Here is a 19,544-nt window from a genome sequence, read left to right on the forward strand (position 1 = left end):
ACCAGAGTTGTTACAGACTTCATTAAAACAGCTGTGGATGAATTTGTCCCCACGACATCGTTCAGAGTTTTCCCCAATCAGAAGCCCTGGATGAACAATGAAATCCAAAACTTGCTGAGAGCCCGAGCAGAGGCATTCAAGGCTGGAGATCGAGAATGCAGATATGAATGCAGATAAGAGGTGCAGATATGATCTTCAGAAGGCCATCTCTCAGGTAAAGTGGAGACTCCAGACTAGAATGGAATCAACAAGGGATGCTCGACGGCTGTGGCAGGGTTTGAATGCCATAAGCTCCTACAAAGCGAAATTTTGCAACATAGGGGACAGCAGAACTTCACTTCCAGATGAGCTCAATGCCTTCTATGCTTACTTTGACCACCAGAACAGGGAGGAACCATCACGCACCTCCATGTCTCCTGATAATCCATTGGTCTTAGTATCTGAAGTTGACATGCAGGCTGCCTTCAAGAGAATGAATCTGAGGAAAGCATCTGGTCCGGATGGATTACCTGGCCGAGTACTGAAGGCCTGGGCCAACCAACTGGCTGATGTATTCACGGATATCTTCAACTTCTCGCTCCAGCAGTGTGGTACCCACCTGCTTCAAGCAGGCTCCAATTGTACTGGTGTCCAAGAAAAGTATGGTAACCTGTCTAAATGACTATCACCCAGTGGCACTTACATCCACAGTGATGAAGTGTATTGACAGGCTGGTGTTGAAGCATATCAGCTCCTGTCTGAAAAGTGACTTGGATCTGCTCCAACCCACCTACCTATCAGCAGAGGCTATCTTGTTGGCTCTTCACACAACCCTGGAACATCTGGACAAAAGTGATACCTACATCAGGATGCTCTTTATCGATTACAGCTCAGCATTTAACACCATCCTCACCTCAAAACTGAACTAATCAGTAAATTCTAAGTCCAGGGCCTCAATATCCCCTTGTGCAATTGGATCCTGAATTTCCTCACTTGTAGTCCCTAGTCAGTTGGGATTGGCAAAAACATCTCCTCCACAATCTCCATCAGCGCAGGAGCTCCCCAGGGACATGTATTTAGCCCCCTGCTCCACTTGCTTTACACCTATAACTGTGTGGCTAAGTACCATGTACACGTTTGCTGACAACACGACTGTTGTGAGCTGTATCAAAGGGGGTGATGAATTAGCATACAGGAGAGAGATTGAAAACTTGGCTGAGTGTAAGAGTGTACATTGGCTGAGTGTACATTACTCCATCAAACACATCCAGAGTAGCCACTGCATATTTAACGAGCACAATCACTGAGCTACTGTTCAAAAAGATAAACTGCAAGTTAGACACAAGAAAAAGATTTCTCTCCACAATTCTCCAAGGACATGCTCAGAGCACCCTCTGCTGTTGTGGCAGAACACTTCTTTACACCAGTCATTCTCATGAGGACTCACAGGCATGCACCAGGGGGTTATGCAAATATTGGTTGGCACTCCCAAATTCCTCAGAGATGTGACTATCATCCAGTCACACTTAGGGATCACAAGAAGCCACAGAGGCACAGCCTGGGGAGGCCATGTCATGAAGATAGTGAATCTTAATTCAAAAATCTTTTGGTAACTACGATCTAATGAGAAAATTGACGTCAGTGTTCTCTCTGATGTCAGTACCAAGACTTTGTCTGAACATAACCAGATCCAGTGAGTGAATCACATGCCTGACACCAGAACTTCTGTGGCAAGCAAACACTTTACATCAGGGATATAATGGAAGGCTCATCCACTGCATCTATATGGGTTGAACTCAAAAAACAGGAAGGGTGCAATCACTCTGATGGGATTGGACTATGGACCCCTCAGTAGCCACCAGGACATTGAGGAACAAATATGCAGGCAGATTAAGGAAAGGTGTAAAACCAATATGGTTGTTGTCATAGGGACTTCAACTTCCCAAATATAAACTGGGACATTCTTAGGGCAAGAAGTTTAGATAAGGCAGAATTCATTAGGTACATCCAGTAGGGTTTCTTAAATCCATAGGACAAGAGGAGGGGATACACTGGACCTGGTGCTGGGTAATGAGCCTGGCCAAGTGTCTGACCTTTCGGTGACTGAGCAGTCAGGGAACAGTGAGCACAACTCCTTATGGTAAGTGGGACAGTATTAAATTGGAGCAGGGAAATGAGACCTGTAATGAGACCTGTTTTTCAGCAAGTCCACATTTGACACATGGAAGATGTTTAAAGGCCAACTATACAGAGTACAGGACAGCGATCTTCCAGTATGAAGGAAGGACAAGGACATCAAGGTAAGAGAACCTTGGATGTTGAGAGAAAAGATGAAGTTAGTCAAGAAGAAAAAGGCAAAGCGTACACAGCTGAGGAAGCTAGAATCAAACGGAGCCCTTGAGGATTATAAAGAAGCCATAAAAGAACTCAAGGAGGGAATTGGGAAAGCCAGGAGAGGCCTTGAAAACCCCCTTGCAAGTAGAATTAAAAAGAACCCTAAAGCATTCAATATATGCATCAATAGCAAAAGGATAACTAGGGAGAGGGTAGGACCACTCAAGGTTAAAAGGGGGGGAATTTGCTTGGATGTGGATGATGTGGGTGAGGTCATTAATGAGTACGTTACATCAGTATTTACTAAGTCGAAGGATGTGGAGAATAGGGATATCAGTGCTAAGTGTATTGATATGCTAGGGCATTTCAAGGTAAAGGAGGAAGTAGTGTTTGGTCTCTTAAAGAGCATTAAAGTGGATACGTCCCCAAGGCCTGTTGAGGTGTATCCCAGTTATTGATAGAGGCAAGAAAGAGATTGCTGAGGCATTGACCAATATCTTCATGTCCTCTCTAGCCATAGGTGAGGTCTGGGAAACTGGCAAGTAGCTAATTCTTTTTCTTCTTAAGCCTATCACCCCTACTGGGGCACAGGCCACAGACAGCAGCTCACGTGTTCTCAGTCCTTGGCCAAAGATTGATCAACCCTGTTTTCACCACAAGACTTCATTCATCTTTAGGTGAAGATCCTTCCTCTCCCAGGGATGAGGTATTTGTTATCGTTTCTGTAGCACTTTTTTTGGGGTGTACGGGGTGCCAGGGAGGGGTAGCACCTCTGTGTGAAGACTGACATACCTTCCGAGGTAGGTCCTCCACCTTTGATCCTCACCTGGCACTCAGTTCTCATGTGTGGCTCCAAGTAAGCTGTTTGCATACAACAGCAGCCACATCCTGGGCAACATCTTTGACAGGCCAGCCAAACCAGGTAAGAGTGGCCATTGGTTTTTTTCTGAATGCTCAGTGACTTTGGGTTTGTCTTCCCAAAACATGAAGACTGGATTCGGCAGACTGCACGGAGGGAACTACCAGCTGGTTCAACGGGCAGGAAGGCATTTCCCAACACACATGTGGAGCGCGAAGAGTACAACAAGACACATAGATCGCCCTGGTCATCCACTGCATCCTGACCTATCTCCAGTCATCTTGACTCTTGCCTTGCCACTGGATCCAAACAGATTAGTACGAGAGAGTGAGGTTGACAACCTGTGCAACTCTCCCTCACTTTAGTCAAACTCATGCACAAGTCACAAAATCCAAATCCAAGCCCTGTGGTGATGGGCAAGCAACAAAGCAGAAATTGAGGATACACACTGGAAGCTGTCGCCGCGGACCTGCACACAAGGGGCTCAGGGCAATGTGTCATTTTTCGTTGACCGAAATTGTAACAGAACTCGGCAGCCACCTGAGTGACAGAGCAGCCCTTTTCAGGACCACACTGTTCACCTCTGTAGTACAAGGAAGGGGCTAGGAAAAGTACCCTAAACATTGTCTACTTCACTCAACCCTGGTCAGCAAACTGCAGCTAGCAGGGATCCCACTTCAGCAATCGAAATCAAAGAAATTGAACAAAACTGACACCATTCAGAATTGGCACATGGAACATGCAAACCTTAATGGACAATGCCAAGTCTGACAGACCAGACAGAAGAACTGCTTTGGTGGCAAGAGAACTGGAGAGGTACAAGGTTCACATAGCAGCTCTCTCCGAGACTTGCCTGGCCAACAAAAGCTAACTGACAGAAACAGGTGGCAGCTACAAATCCTTCTGGAGTAGATGCAGCAGTACTGAACATCGTGAAGCAGGGTTCAGATCTGCTATCAAGAACCACCATGTCCAAAAGCTTACCAGTCTACTAAAAGGATTCAACAATCATCTACCAACCATGCAACTACCCTGAGGAACAAGTGCAACATCACGCTGATCAGCGCCTATGGCCCGACGATGACCAACCCAGAGGAAGCCAAAGGCAAGTTCTATGGAAAGCTTGATTCCCTGATTGCAGCTGTACCAAGGTCAGACAAGCTCCTTGTCCTTGGAGATTTCAACACTTGAGCAGAAAGAGACCACAATAGGATGTAGTCCTATAGCACAATGTGGTAGACAGCAAATGCAACAGCAATGGCTTGCTTCTTCTGAAAACCTGTGTCATGCATGACCTGATCATCACCAACATAGTCTTCCGCCTGCCACACCATAACAAGGCATCTTGGATGCATCTTTGCTCTAAGCAACTGGCATCTAATTGATTACATCATCACCAGAAGATGTAACAGACACGATGTCAGAGTGACCAAAGCCACATGTGCAACACAGACTGCTGGAAAGACTACCGACTGATCATTTCGAAAATTAATGTCCATATCCAACCCAAACAATGTCCACAGGCAGGGAAATCTGCTAAGAAGCTCAAAGTCAGCAAGCTGAAATCGGGTACTACTGCAGACCACCTGATTAAAATCCTCCAGTCACAGCTCACCGGTGTTCATCCTAGAGATGTTGAAGAGGAGTGGGCTGCTTTCAGAGATCGAGTTCACTCCGCCTCCTTCGAGGACCTCAGCCTACAACAAGAAAGAACCACAATTGGTTCAATGAGAATGATGAGGAGATAAAAGCTCTTCTAGGGAAAAGCACAGGCTACACAGAGCCTATCAGAATGATTCTTCCTGCATCTCCAAGAAGATAGCATTTGCCAATACATGCAGAATAGTTCAAACCAAACTCAGAAAGATACAAGACTCTTGGCTCAACAAAAAGGCAGGAAATTCAGGGCTACGCTGACAACGTGACTCGGAGAGATTCTTTATTACTATTGAAACACTGTACGGCCCTCAGCCTTCTGGGATCTCACCCCTGCTAAGCACAGATGGCACCACATTCATCACTGAGAAGGCCAAGGTTCTAGACAGATGAGCAGAGCATTTTGAATCTGTGCTGAACAGACCATCAATCATAAACAAGGAACCAATTGATTGTCTCGAAGAAGTAGGCATCAACCATGAAATGGACTCTCTTCCCCAAGAGGAGGAAGTCAAGAAAGCAATAGGCCAGCTGTCAAGTGGCAAGGCTCCCAGAGCAGATGTTATACCAGCAGAGGTCTACAAAGCAGGTGGTCCACATTACCAGCAAACTGACAGAGTTCTTCCTGTCCTTCTGGGAGAGGGGTCAGATTCCACAAGAAATGAAAGGTGCATCAATTGTACACCCGTACAATAGGAAGTGAAACTGCCAAGCATACAACAACTTCAGAGGCATCTCTCAGTGGCTGGGAAAATCTTAGCCAGAGTCCTGCTAGACAGGCTGAATGCTCATCTGGAATGAGGTCATCTCCCAGAAAGTCAATGCAGCTTCAGGAAAGGAAGAGGGACTACTGACACGATCTTTGCTATGAGACACTCCAAGAAAAATGACAAGAGCAGAACAGACAGCTCTACACCTCCTTTGTCGATCTTACCAAGGCCTTCAACACAGTGAGCCGAGAGGGATTATGGAAGATCATGGAGAAGTTTGGTTGCGCTGGCAAATTCATCACCATAGTCAAGCAGTTTCATGACAGGATGTCAGTCCGCATGTTTGATGATGGAGACTGTTCTGTTGCTTTCTCAATCACAAATAGGGTCAGGTAGAGATGTGTACTGGCACCCACCCTCTTCAGCATCATGTTCAGTGCAATGTTGACTGATGCATTCCTAGGCAGCGATCCTGGAATTCACATCAAATAGAGGATGGATGGCAAGACGTTCAACCTGAGCAGGTTTCAAACTATTACTAAGGTGAAAAAGACGGTGCTGAGAGACTTCCTATTCGCTGACAACTGTGCTCTACGCACAGCAGGGCATCAACAAATTTTCCACTACATGTGACATCTTCGGTCAAACCATCAGCACCAAGAAGATGGAAGTCATGCACCAAGCAGCCCCAGATTAACCCTAAGTGGAACCATCCATCTCGGTAAACGGCCATCAGCTCCAGGCAGTCGATAAGTTCATTCATCTTGGCAGCACCCTCTCAAGAGCAGTCCACATTGACAATGAGGACAACTGCAGGATCACCAAAGCAGAAGAGATTTACCAGGATGTTACCTGGATTAAACGGCAAATGCTATAACGAGAGGTTGGAGAAACTTGGGTTGTCTTCTCTGGAGTAGTAAATGCTGAGGAGATGAGGGGAGAGCTGATAGAGGTTTATAAGTTTATAAGAGGGAGAGACAGATTAGATAGACTGTATCTTTTTCCCAAGATTGAAATGTTTAGTACCAGAAACATGCATTTGAAGTGAGAGGGGGTGAGTTCAAAGACAATATGAGGAGCAAGTATTTTGCACAATGTGTGGTGAGTGACTGGAATGCACTGCCTGTGGTGGCGGTAGATGACAATACAATGGAGATTTTTAAGAGATGTGCAAGTAAACACATGAATGAGATGGAAATGGAAGGATACAGACATTATGTAGGCAGAGCAGATTAGTTTAGTTGGCCATTTGACTACTAATTTAATTGGTTTGGCACAACATTGTGGGCCAAAGGACCTATCCCTGTGCTGTACTGTTCTATGTTTGTTCCGAGCTCCATGAGCATTGAATGCAATAGGTGTATTGCATTCAGTGCCAGTTGGCTCAATATAGAAAGGATGTGGAAACTTTAGAGGACATGCAGAGATTTACCAGGATGCTGCCTGAATTAGAGAGTGTGTCTTATGAGAAAAGGCTGAGTGAACTAGGACTTTCCTCTTTGGAGTGAAGGAGAATGAGCAGTGACTCGATAGAGGTGTATAAGATGATAAGAGGCATATATAGAGCAGACAACCAGATACTTTTATCCCAGGACAGAATTAGCTAATATGAGCACGCATAATTTTAAGGTAATTGGGGGAAAGTATCAGTGGGGGGGGCTGGGGGAAGGTGGATGTCAGAAGTAGGATTTTACACAGAGTGGATAAGTGTATGGAATATGCTATCAGAGGTTGGTGGTAGAGGCAGATATGTTAGGGACATTTAAGAGTCTTAGATAGGCACATGGATGAAAGAAAAAGTGAAGGCTATGTCAGAGGGGAGGGTTAGATTGATCTTGGAGTCAGTTAAGATGTTGGTACAAAATTGTGAGCCATAGCACCTGCATTGTACTGTAGTGTTCTAGGTTCTATGTTTAACATATGGTGAAATTTTCCAGAGGAAAGCAATACACACTTCAATGAATTTGAAGTAATGTGCTCACCAACTCATGGGAACCCCTGGCCCATCACCACTCTGACTAAAGGAGGAACATCTGAAGTTTCTAAACAAGCACACATGAAGGCTAAGTGCAAAGATCAAAGGGACGGCAGAGATCTTAAATGGATTTTTTGCATCTATATTTACTCAGAGATGGACACAGGTTTTTAGAAGTGAGCCAAAGTAGCAATGAGATCATGGACCATATACAGATTATAGAGGAGGAGATGTTTGCTGTCTTGAGGAAAATTAGTAAGGATAAACCCCCAGGGCCTGAGAGTTTTGGGAGGCTAGTGCAGAAATTGCAGGGGCCCGAGCAGAGATAGTGTATTTAAAATGTCCTTTGCCACAGCTGAAGTGCTGGAGGATTAAAGGATAGCTAATGGTTTTCCAGTGTTTAATAAAGGCTTTAAAATTAAGCCAGGAAATTATATGCCAATGAGTCTGACATCAGTTATTGGAATGTATTCTGAGGGACAGGATATATAAATATTTGCATAAACAGCAACTGATCAGGGATAGTCAACTTGGATATGTGCAAGGTAGGTCATGTTTTTTTGAGTTAGTTACCAGGAAGGCTAATGAAGGCAAGAATGTTGTCTATGTGGACTTTCGCAAGGCCTTTGGCAAAGTCCTGCATGACAGGTTGATCAAGAAGTTTCAGTCACTCTGAATTAAAGATGAAGTAGTAAATTGGATTAGAATTGGCTTTGTGGGAGAAGCCACAAAGTGATAGTAAATGGTTGCCTCTCTGATTGGGGGTCTGTAACTAGTAGAGTGCACAGAGATCAGTGCTGGGTCCATTGTTGTTTGTCACTTATATCAATGATGTGGTGGTGTGGTAAACTCAATCAAAAAATTTGTGGATGACACTAAGATTGGGGGTGTAGCAGACATCGAGGAAGAAGATCAAGGCCTGCAGTGGAATCTGGATCAGCTAGAGAAATGGGCTGAAAAATGACAGATGAATTTAAAGCAGACAAGTGTGAGGTGCTGCACTTTGGGACGACAAACCAGGTGAGTGGTAGGGCACTGAGGAGTGCGGTAAAACAGAGGGATCTGGGAATACAAATCCATAATTCTTTGGAAGTGTAGTCACAGGTAGATAACAGTCGTAAAAAAAGCTTTTGGCACATTGGCCTTCATAAATCAAAGTACTGAGTACAACAATTCGGATGTTACGTTGAAGTGTATAAGACATTGGTGATGTCCAATTTGGAATATCTCTGCATATTTGGTCACCTACCTGCAGGGAAAATGTAAATAAGGTGAAAAGAGTGCTGAGGAAATTTACAAGGATGTTGCCCAAACTTGATGATAGATTAAATAGGTTAGGACTTTATTCCATTGAGCGCAGGTCATGGGTTTAAAGTGAAAGGTGAAATGTTTAAGGGGAACATGAGGGAGAACCTCTTCACTCAGACAGTGGTGAGAGCGTGGAACAAGCTGACAGTGGAAGTTGTGAATGCGGGCTCTATTTCAATGTTAAAGAAAAATTTGGACAGGTACATGGAAGGGAGGGGTATGGAGGGCTATGGACCAGGTGCAGGTTGATATGACTAAGCAGATTAATAGTTTGGCATGGAATAGATGAACCAAAAGGCCTGTTATTGAGCTGCAGTTTTCTGAACACCCAGCTCATTAAGACTTCCTGCAGCAAAAGGTGCGGTATAATAAAGGTTTGCAGTCATTTGACCATACAGAACCAGGGTAGAAGTCTTCCTGATCCTGAAGAAGTTCCAAGAGAAAGGCTGTCTGCACACACCTCTCTGTGGCACTACAAACAGCCCTTGGCACACAAGTATAGATGAAGAGAGAAAGAATGCAAGAATGCTCGAAAGAGCTCGTGAGGTTTGTTTTTATTAGTGCAGTTAAGACCATCCATGATCGATGCTGCATCCATGTACGCCACTGTGGCAACATCTCCCATCCCTGTCAACCCTCCCTGCCAGTGGTCCCCAATTTGCCAACACTAGTCAGGATAATTGACCCATGCTCACAGACCCTCAGTGACTATAAATGTGAAAGATTCCCTTTCCTATGCTGAAGAACTCCCTCCCAACAGGTTTTGCATTGTGACTGCGATCAGGGTGGTACGGTAGCATGGCAGTTAGCATAACACTTCACAGTACCAGCCATCAGAAGTTCAGAGTTCAGTCCCCATCACTGTCTGTAAGGAGGTTGTAGGTTGTCCTCGTGACCATGTGGGTTTCCTCCCACATTCCAAAGAAGTATGGGTTAGATTTAGTGAGTTATGGGCATGCTATACTGATGGCAACATTTGTGGGCTGACCCCAACACAACTTCAAGCTGTGTTGGTCATGGACGCAAAGGATGCATTTCACTGGACGGTTCCATGTTTCAATGTACATGCGACATGTAATCTTTAAATCTTTCTTTAAACACACAAGAGCCTACCCCACTGAGAACCAAAACCCAACGTCCACTGGAGAAACAATTTGAAGAAATTCTCAACAGTCACTTTCCCCCTGAAATGAGTGTCCTTCACTCCATTCCATAGCACCCGGCTACAAAGAGGCACTGCCTCAGGAAGCCATCATCCATCATCAAAGATCCCCACCATCCGGGCCAAGTCATCTTTTCACTGCTACCCTTGGGCAAGAGTTACAGAAGCCTGAAGTCCTACACTCTAAGGTTCAGGAACAGCTACTTCCCTTCAAGCATTCAGTACTTGAATCAATAGGCACAACCTTAATCACAACCATTTAGCAACACTAATACCATTTGCACTAAAATTGACTTTATTTTTATTCTAAATGTACAAAATTGAACCTATGGACTCGCTTTCAAGGACTTTTCATCTCCCATTCTTGATATTTATTGCTTATTTATCATTATTTTTCTCTCTTTTATACTTGCACATTTGTTTGTCCAGTTGGGTGCAGTCTTTCATTGATTCTATTGTGCTTCTTGGATTTACTGTGTATGCCCTCAAGAAGACAACTCCCACAAGGACACATCTAACATGCCAAAGAGAGATGCTATAGATTCATTGGGAGGTGAGGACTTCGATACAATAGCTATCAATAAAGAGGTAGTGCTGAGCAAACTTGCAGGCCTGAAGATAGATACGTCCCCTGATCCTGATGGAATGTATCCCAGGATACTTAAAGAAATGGCAGAAATTATAGTAGAGGCTTGGTGACAATTTACCAAAATCCTCTGGACTCTGGGCAGGTCCTGGCCAATTGGAAGATGGCAAATGTCACGCCACTGTTCAAGAAAGGATGTAGGCAAATGGCAGCCAACAATAGGCCAGTTAGTTTAACATCTGTAGTTGGGAAAATGCTTGAAGATATCATTAAAGAAACAATAGTGAAGCATCTGGAAAGAAATAGATCCATCAGATAGATGCAGCATGGATACAGCAAAGGCAGGTCCAGTCTGACAAACTCACTGGAGTTCTTTGAGGATATAACGAGCACAGAGGATAGAGGGGAACAGATGGACATTATTTACTTGGATTTCCAGAAGGCGTTCAATAAGGTGCCACATAAAAGACTTATCCGTAAGACAAGGATTCATGGAATTGGGGGCGATGTATTAGAGGACTGGTTAACTAATAGGAAGCACAGGATACATGGGTGTTACTCTGGTTGGCAATCAGTGGTGAGTGGTGTGTTGCAGGGGTCGGTGCTGGAAGGAAAAACAAAAGAGCAGATTATCATTTAAATGGTAAAAAAATTGCAGCATTCTGCTGTGCATGAATCACAAAAGGTTGGTTTGCAGGTGCAGCAGGCTATCAAGAAGGCAAACAGAATATTGGTCTTCATTGCTAGAGAAACTGAATTTAACAGCAGGGAGGTTATGCTGCAACTGTACAGGGTACTGGTGAGGCCACACCTGGAGTACTACATGCAGTACTGGTCTCCTTGCTCGAGGAAGGATATACTGGCCTTGGAAGCAGTGCAGAGGAGGTTCACTAGGTTGATTCCAGAGATGAGAGGGTTAGACTATGAGGAGAGATTGAGTCGCCTGGGACTGTACTCGATGGAATTCAGAAGAATGAGAAGAGATTGTATAGAAACACTTGGCCACACTTGGGAGTACTGTGTCCAGTTCTGGTCGCCTCACTATAGGAAAGATGTAGAAGCATTGGAAAGGGTACAGAGGAGATTTACCAGGATGCTGCCTGGTTTAGAGAGTATGGATTATGATCAGAGATTAAGGGAGCTAGGGCTTTACTCTTTGGAGAGAAGGAGGATGAGAGGAGACATGATAGAGGTGTACAAGATATTAAGAGGAATAGATAGAGTGGACAGCCAGCGCCTCTTCTCCAGGGCACCACTGCTCAGTACAAGAGGTCATGGCTTTGTAAGCGAAGTGAAGTTCAAGGGGGTTATTAGAGGAAGGTTTTTTACTCAGAGTGGTTGGTGCGTGGAATGCACTGCCTGAGTCAGTAGTGGAGGCAGATACACTAGTGAAGTTTAAGAGACTACTGGACAGGTATATGGAGGAATTTAAGGTGGGGGGTTATATGGGAGACAGGGTTTGAGGGTCAGCACAACATTGTGGGCTGAAGGGCCTGTAATGTGCTGTACTATTCTATGTTGAAACATATAGAATTATGTAAGGGATAGATAAGATAGAGGCAGGAAAGTTGTTTCCACTGGTAGGTGAGACTGGAACTAGGGGACAAGCTTCAAAATTCAGGGGAGTAGATTTAGGACAGAGATGAGGAGGAACTGCTTTTCCCAGAGAGTGGTGAATCTGGGAATTCTCAGCCCAATGAAGCAGTGGCGGCTACATCAGTAAATATATTTAAGACAGGGTTGGATAGATTTTTGCATAGTAGGGGAAGTAAGGGTTATGGGGGAAAAGGCAGGTAAGTGGACATGAGTCCATGGCCAGATCAGCCATGATCTTATTAAATGGCAGAGCAGGCTCAAGGGGCCAGATGGCCTACTCCAATTTCTTATGTAAATTGAATGTCAGAACATATATGTACTTTGATAATAAATTTACCCTGAACTTTGAATTATTTCATGTAATAATCATGTATAATTTGTTTTTCCCCTTGTGAATTCTGTTTCTATGATGCTGTGTGCCTGTAAAGCTGCTGTAAGTTTTTCTTTACACCTGTGTGTACATGGACTTGTGCATATGCCAATAAACTCAACATTTAACTTTCCTCTGCATGGAACGGTTGGGTCGAACAACCTGCCTTGGTGCAGTATGACTCTATGACCACACTACTAATGTAGAGATAATTTTGCATTGATATTTCTTATACATATTTTATATCAAAATAATTTATTTTGAACTATATGAAAATATCATCTTTGCCTCCACAGATGCTGATCGACCCTCCGGTTCCTACCGCAGGTTTCTGATGACCCGGGAGGGACAACACATTCCTCGGCTCCAGCCCATCCACAAACCCTGACCCTGCCGCAACCACAACCGCAGTCAACCCCAATCTCAACACTAGGGGCCCAAACCCAGGATCCTGCACCGGCCGGGTCCCAGGCTCACTCCTCGCGTCAGAGACAGGGACTCGCCACGATTCTGGGCACCGGAGGCGGGACTCGGCCACGTCCCCTCCGCCAGGAGCACCCACCTGAGTATAGTGGAGCCGCAGCGGGCGCAAGAAGCGGGAGTTGCGGCAGGGCCCGATTTCTACTTCACTCAGGCACTCCATGTACGATTCACCGGCTCTCGGACCGGGCTGTCAGTCAGCGCCGGGGGGCGGAGCATACCGATAGTCACAGCGCTGGAGGCGGGGCTAACACTCGACGCCGGAGTAGGGGGAGGGGTGGTGGAGTAGAGGAACACCACTGTCTGTCACTCAACACCGTAGGCGGGGATAAACGCCTGAAAAGCGCGGCCGGGCGGGGCAGAGCTCTCGCTTCTGTCAGTCAACTGGCGAGCCGGAGCATGTCGGTCCGGGCTCGCGATCAGCGCAGGGGGCGGGACTACCCGACCTATCGCTCGATGCCGGGCTCGTGCTTCACCACCCGTCGGACAATGCCGAGCCGTGGCCCGGCGTCTCTTGGGCGGGGCTTGGGGCGGGGCTACCACGTCTGTCAGTCAACGCGGGGGCGCGGTTATCCCACTTGTCAGTCTGCACTGGGGGCGGGGCCAAGCTGCATCCCAGTCAGCATTGTAAACTCAAGAAATTCTGCAGATACTGGAAATCCATAGCAACACACTCAACGTGCTGGAGGAATTTAACAGGTCAGGCAACATCGATGGAAATGAATAAACAATTGCCATTTCTGGCTGAGACCCTTCTTCAGGCCAACTTGCTGGATTTCCAAAGTGAGGAGATGATTGGAGGCAGTCTTAGGGTTTGCTCAGTCACGGGGGCCAGTGGTGATATTGTTAGTGGCTTTTATGGAAATTTCTTTATTAGTACCTAACTTGATCACACCAACAGCTACCATCTCATGTCACAGAGAACAAAGTGACCAAGAAGTGGATATTCAGAAAAGTTCAGGACACATATGGACCTACTGGATATCATGTGAACAATAGCTGCATTTCTAGACTTAACAAATTTGAGACTATCTTCCAACATCTCAGAATCAGAATCAAGTTTATTATTGCTAACGTACGTAATGATTTTTTGTGGCAGCAGTACAATGCAATATATAAAAGAATACTATAAATTACACTAAGGACATATATATGTTTAAATAATTAGTGCAAAAATAGTGAGGTAGTGTTCATGAGTTTTTTTTGATCATTCAGAAATCTGATTGGCAGAGTGGAAGTAGATGTCCCTAAACTGTTAATTGTGTCCTCAGGCTCCTGTACCTCCTCCCCAATGGTGGTAATGACAGAGGACATGTCCCGGGTGGCAAGGGTCTGAAATGATGATTCTGCCTTTCTGAGGCATCGGCTTTTGAAGATGTTTTCAGTGCTGGGGAGGCTAGTTCCCAAGATGAATCTGTCTGAGTTTACAACCCTCTGACTCTGTGCAATGGCCCTTCCATACCAGACGGTGAGGCAACCAGTCAAAATGTTCGCTCCGTGGTACATCTATAGAAGTTTGCTGGAGCCTTTGGTGACGTAGCAAATCTCCTCAAACTCCGAATGAAATACAGCTGCTAGTGTACCTTCCTGGTGATCACATCAGCTCTTCGTTCTTGCCAATGGAATGGCACATTCCAGGCTGCGTGCTGGGAGGACGTGCTGAGCAACACACTGAAACTCAGTGCAGCCAGTGGAGAGGGATGGGTCCTGCCACCACGGCACGTTGAAGGGTTGGGCCCTGTGTAACAGCTCAACAAACACTTCACAGTGCATTGTTTAGAGAGGAAACACAAGTGGTGCTGATATATTATGACCAAATGTATTGAATTGATGGAACAATGAATATAAAGAAAGACATACCAATTTGAATATGTAAGAACAGTATAGCATAGTACCCTTGATGTCTGTGCCAAACACAATGCCAAATTCGGACTTTATTCCCTAGAGCATAGGAGAATGAAGGGAGATTTAATAGAGGTATGGAAAATCATGCAGGGTGTAGATAGAGTAAATTCAAGCAATTTTTTTCCACTGACATTGGGTGAGACTAGCACTAGAGGTCATGGGTTAAGGATGAAAGGTGAATTTTTTGAAGGAACCTGAGGGGGACTTTTTCAGTGTGGAATGAGCTGCCAGCGGAAGTGATGGATGCGGGTTCAATTTCAACATTTAAGAGAAGTTTAGATAATTACAAGCATGGTAATTGGAGGCCTATAGTCCAGGTACAGGTTAGTGGGGCTAGACAGAATAACAGGTCAGCGCAAACTAGATGGGCCAAATGTCCTGTTTCTGTGTTCTCATTCTTGGACTCTATGACTCCAAACTAAATTAAACCTCTTTTGCCTGTACATGATCTATATCCCTCCATTTTCTGCATATTCATGCCCCTACCTAAAAGTCTCTTAAACGTCTTTATCATATCCACTTCCACCACCACTCCAAAAGTACATTCCAGACACTCACCACTCTCTCTGTAATAAAACTTGCCCCACATATTTCTTTTTTTTGTAATTTATTTTTTTATTGAAGTTCATCATCAAACATTTCCATAAGATGTATTTCAGACATTGTACATATATATCATATAATCATATATGTCACAAATCTCCACATAGTATTTATCTGAGGTATACACTTGCCCCACATATTTCTTATAAATTTTCCCCTCCCACCTTAAATGCATCCCCTCTGGAGTTCAATATTTCAGCAGCTGGAAAAAAGGATACTGGTTGCCTGCATTATTTATGCCTCTTATAACTTTATAAACTTCTATCAGGTTAGCCGTCACCTTCCGAGGCTCCACAGAAAACAACCCAGGTTTGTTCAACAAGCAAAATAGTGGAGAAACTCAGTGGGTTGACCCTCTTAGTTCCCGCAGCTGAATGTGTGTTGCTCCAGATTCCAGATCTGCAGATCTTGTGTCTCCCAGTTTGTCCAGCCTCTGCTTATAGCCCAGACCCGCCAATCCAGGTAGCAATCTGGTGAACCTGCTCTGCACCCTTTGCAAAGCCTTCACATCCTTCTTGTAATGCAAGTTGATAGGGTGGCTAAGAGGGTATCTGGTGTGTTGTCCTTTATTAGTTGGGGGATTGAGTTCAAGAGCCACAATGTAATGTTACAGCTCTATAAGACTTTGGTTAGATCACACTTGAACTGAATTGAGTTCAGTTTTGGTTGCCTCATTATAGGAAGGATGTGGAATCATTAGAGGGGGTGCAGAGGAGATTTACCAGGATGCTGTCTGGATTAGAGAGCATGTCTCTTATAAGGACAGGTTGACTGAGCTGGGGCTTTTCTCTTTGGAGCGAAGGAGGATGAGAGGTGACTTGATATAGATGTATGAGATAATAAGAGACTTTGATAGGGTGGACTCAGTGCCTTTTCCCCAGGGCAGAAATGACTAATACATGAGGGCAGAATTTTAAGGTGATTGGAGGAAGGTATGGGGAGGGGTGATGTTAGAAATAAATTGGTTTGTTTTTTGTTTGAGTTTTTTTTTTTACACAGAGAGTGGTGAGAGTGTGGATTGCTCTGCCAGGAGTGGTGGTAGAGGCAGTTACATTAGAGACATTTAATGAAAGAAAAATGGAGGGTTATGTGGGAGGAAAGGATTAGATTGATTGTGGAGTACATTAAAAGGTCAGCACAACATTGTGGGCTTAAGTGCCTGTGCTGTGCTCTACTGTTCTATGTTCTAATATCCCATCCCAGACAACATCCTGTTGAACCTCCCCTGAACTCTCTCCAACAGCATCATATCCTTCTTAGAGTATGGCGGCCAGAACCACAGGCATTGCCAAAGCAAAAATGTAACATGGCATCCCAGCTCTTATACTATGCCAGTTTATAACAGTTTATCCTCCTCTCCCAACTCCAAATAGAGGTGGATCTAAAATTATTGCATGCCTGCTGTTGTTGCTCCATTCCTCTGAAGATCAATGTGTCCTCCTCCTCTACTAGTGCTGGTTGATACCAAAGATCAAAGAGTGAAAATCGATTGAAATCTGAAAGTGAAACGTAATGGCTGAAGCCTGGAGGCTGGAGACTAGAAGCCCAGATGACTGTCCTGGAGTTTGAGATGTGTGTGGGTGAGTGGCAGGGAGGGGGTTGGGAGCAAAGAGGCTTGATTTGTTGTTTGTGGTGTTCTATTTTATAAACACAAGAGATTCTACAGAGGCTGGAAATTCAGAATAACACGCACATAATGCTGGAAGAACTCAGCAGGTCAGGCAGCATCTATGGAGTGGAATGAAGAGTTAAGCTTCAAAGGATCTTGGCCCAAAATATCGACTTTTTATTCCTCTCCATAGATGCTTCCTGACCTACTGAGTTTCTCTAGCATTGTGTGTGTGTTACTTTGTGTGCTACATAGAACATAGAACAATACAGCACAGTACAGGCCCTTCAGCCCACAATGTTGTGCCGACCCTTAAACCCTGCCTCCCATATAACCCTCCACCTTAAATTCCTCCATATACCTGTCTAGTAGTCTCATAAATTTCACTAGTGTATCTGCCTCCACCACTGACTCAAGCAGTGCATTCCATGCACCAACCACTCTCTAAGTAAAAAACCTTCCTCTAATATCCCCCTTGAACTTCCCTCCCCTTACCTTAAAGCCATGACCTCTTGTATTGAGCAGTGGTGCCCTGGGGAAGAGGTGCTGGCTGTCCACTCTATCTATTCCTCTTAATATCTTGTATACCACTATCATGTCTCCTCTCATCCTCCTCCTCTCCAGAAAGTAATGTCCTAGCTCCCTTAATCTCTGATCATAATGCACACTCTCTAAGCCAGACAGCATACTGGTAAATCTCCTCTGTACCCTTTCCAATGCTTCCACATCCTTCCTATAGTGAGGTGACCAGAACTGGACACAGTACTCCAAATGTGGCCTAACCAGAGTTTTATAGAGCTGCATCATTACCCCGCGACTCTTAAACTCTATCCCTCGACTTATGAAAGTTATGTTTTGTTCTGTTGAACATTGTGGAGAGGGTGTGATGGTGCCAGAATGTGGGCTGCCCCTAGCAAATCCCTTAAGTATGTTGGTTGTTACACAAAATGACACATTATACTGCACACTGTATGTTTTGATGTACGTGTGATAAATAAATCTGAATCTGTTGAGCAAGCTGTAGGTCAACAGGAGTAAATCCTTATTATGGAGAAGAGCAAGGAGGTAATGCAACCTGTAGCCCTGGGCCAGAGCCAATGAAAGGTGGATACAGGCCAGCTATATAAGCGAGAACCAACAGAGTCAAAGTATAATGATGGTTAGAGAAACAGCAGATGGAGTTTAATCCAGCCAATGTTGGATTGTGCTTTTTGTAATATAAAGGGATGGTTAATGGTTGGGCCTTTAACAGTGTTGATGTACAGAGGGATCTTGACCTCCAAGTCCACATCTCCCTGAAAGTGGCTGCACAGGCTGATAAAGCAATAAAGAAGGCATTCGGCACACTTGCCTTTATTAGTCAAGACGATGAAGTTCTAGAGTCAGGACATTATGTTGCAGCATTATAAAAATCTGCTTAGGCCCCGTCTGGAGTATTGCATTCCACTCCAGTTGCCCGTTACAGGAAGGATTAGAGGCTTTGGAGAGAGTGTAGAAGAGGTTCACTAGGGTGCTGTCTGTATTAGAGGGCATGTGTTATGAGGAGAGGTGGGACAAACTTGGGTTGTTTTCTCTGGACCAGCAGAGGCTGAAGGGAACCTGATAGATGTTTATAATATCATCGTAAGCATACATAGAGAAGACAGCTAGTTTCTTTTCCCCAGGGTCAAAATGTCCAAAATCAGAGACCAGGCATTTAAGGTGAGACAAGTTGAGTCCAAAAGAAATGTGTGGAGTAGGGTTTCCATCCAGAGAGTGGTAGGTGCCTCTAAATGCATTGTCTGGGGTGGAACTGGAGGCAAATATGAAAGAGCCCTTTACGTCTCTTATATAGGCATGTGGATGTGCAGAGAAAGGATGTATTTGGACACAAGGGTAATAGTTTAGTTAAGTGTTCAACAAAATGCTGGAGGAACTCCACAGGTTAGGTAGCATCTTGGGAGGATAATAAACAGTCCACTTTTTGGCCTGAGACCCTTCACGAGGATGGGAAAGGAAGAGGGCATTATTCTAGCCTCTACCTCCATTCTTTCCAGTTGAGTACCTCCAGAATTTTGTGTGTTGCTCAAGTTTTCTAGTATCAGCAGAATCTCTAGTGTGTATGAATACCAGCTCAGCACAATATGATGGGCCAAAGGGCTTGTTCTGTGCTGTACTGTCCTGTGCTCGACAATGGGGCAGAGCTAATCAAAAGAGAATAACAAAGGAGGATTTTGGATATAGAGCAATGGGAACTCTAGAAACTATCAGTAGGAAGGGACAGGGAGAAAAAGGATCATTCACTTGGCCAACAGGAGGTCCCCTATTTCAGTTATAAGTTGGGGTGTGGTCTGAGTGAGTGCTGGTACAGAAAGTACAATACAGTTTCTATCCTGCTGTTACGTTGCTCTAGAATGATAGGATGGACGTTTG

At 44.7% G+C, this 19,544-nt stretch overlaps 1 protein-coding gene across 6 annotated transcripts in view; it reads right to left on the reverse strand.

Annotated features, from left to right (window-relative positions):
* Nucleotides 1-13,447, reverse strand: part of nudt14 (nudix (nucleoside diphosphate linked moiety X)-type motif 14) — a 136,449-nt gene extending 123,002 nt beyond the window's left edge. For 2 of the 6 annotated variants that reach the window (XM_073039438.1, XM_073039437.1), the window contains exon 1: nt 13,098-13,447. In XM_073039438.1, the coding sequence (XP_072895539.1) occupies nt 13,098-13,178 (81 nt within the window). In that variant the 5' untranslated portion in view covers nt 13,179-13,447. The remainder of the gene's footprint in view (nt 1-13,097) is intronic. The other 4 variants (XM_073039433.1, XM_073039434.1, XM_073039436.1 and 1 more) reach the window with 4 other exon arrangements.
* Nucleotides 13,448-19,544: the final 6,097 nt, after the last annotated feature.

This window comes from Hemitrygon akajei, chromosome 3, assembly GCF_048418815.1.
Source record: "Hemitrygon akajei chromosome 3, sHemAka1.3, whole genome shotgun sequence".
Lineage (NCBI taxonomy): Eukaryota > Metazoa > Chordata > Chondrichthyes > Myliobatiformes > Dasyatidae > Hemitrygon > Hemitrygon akajei.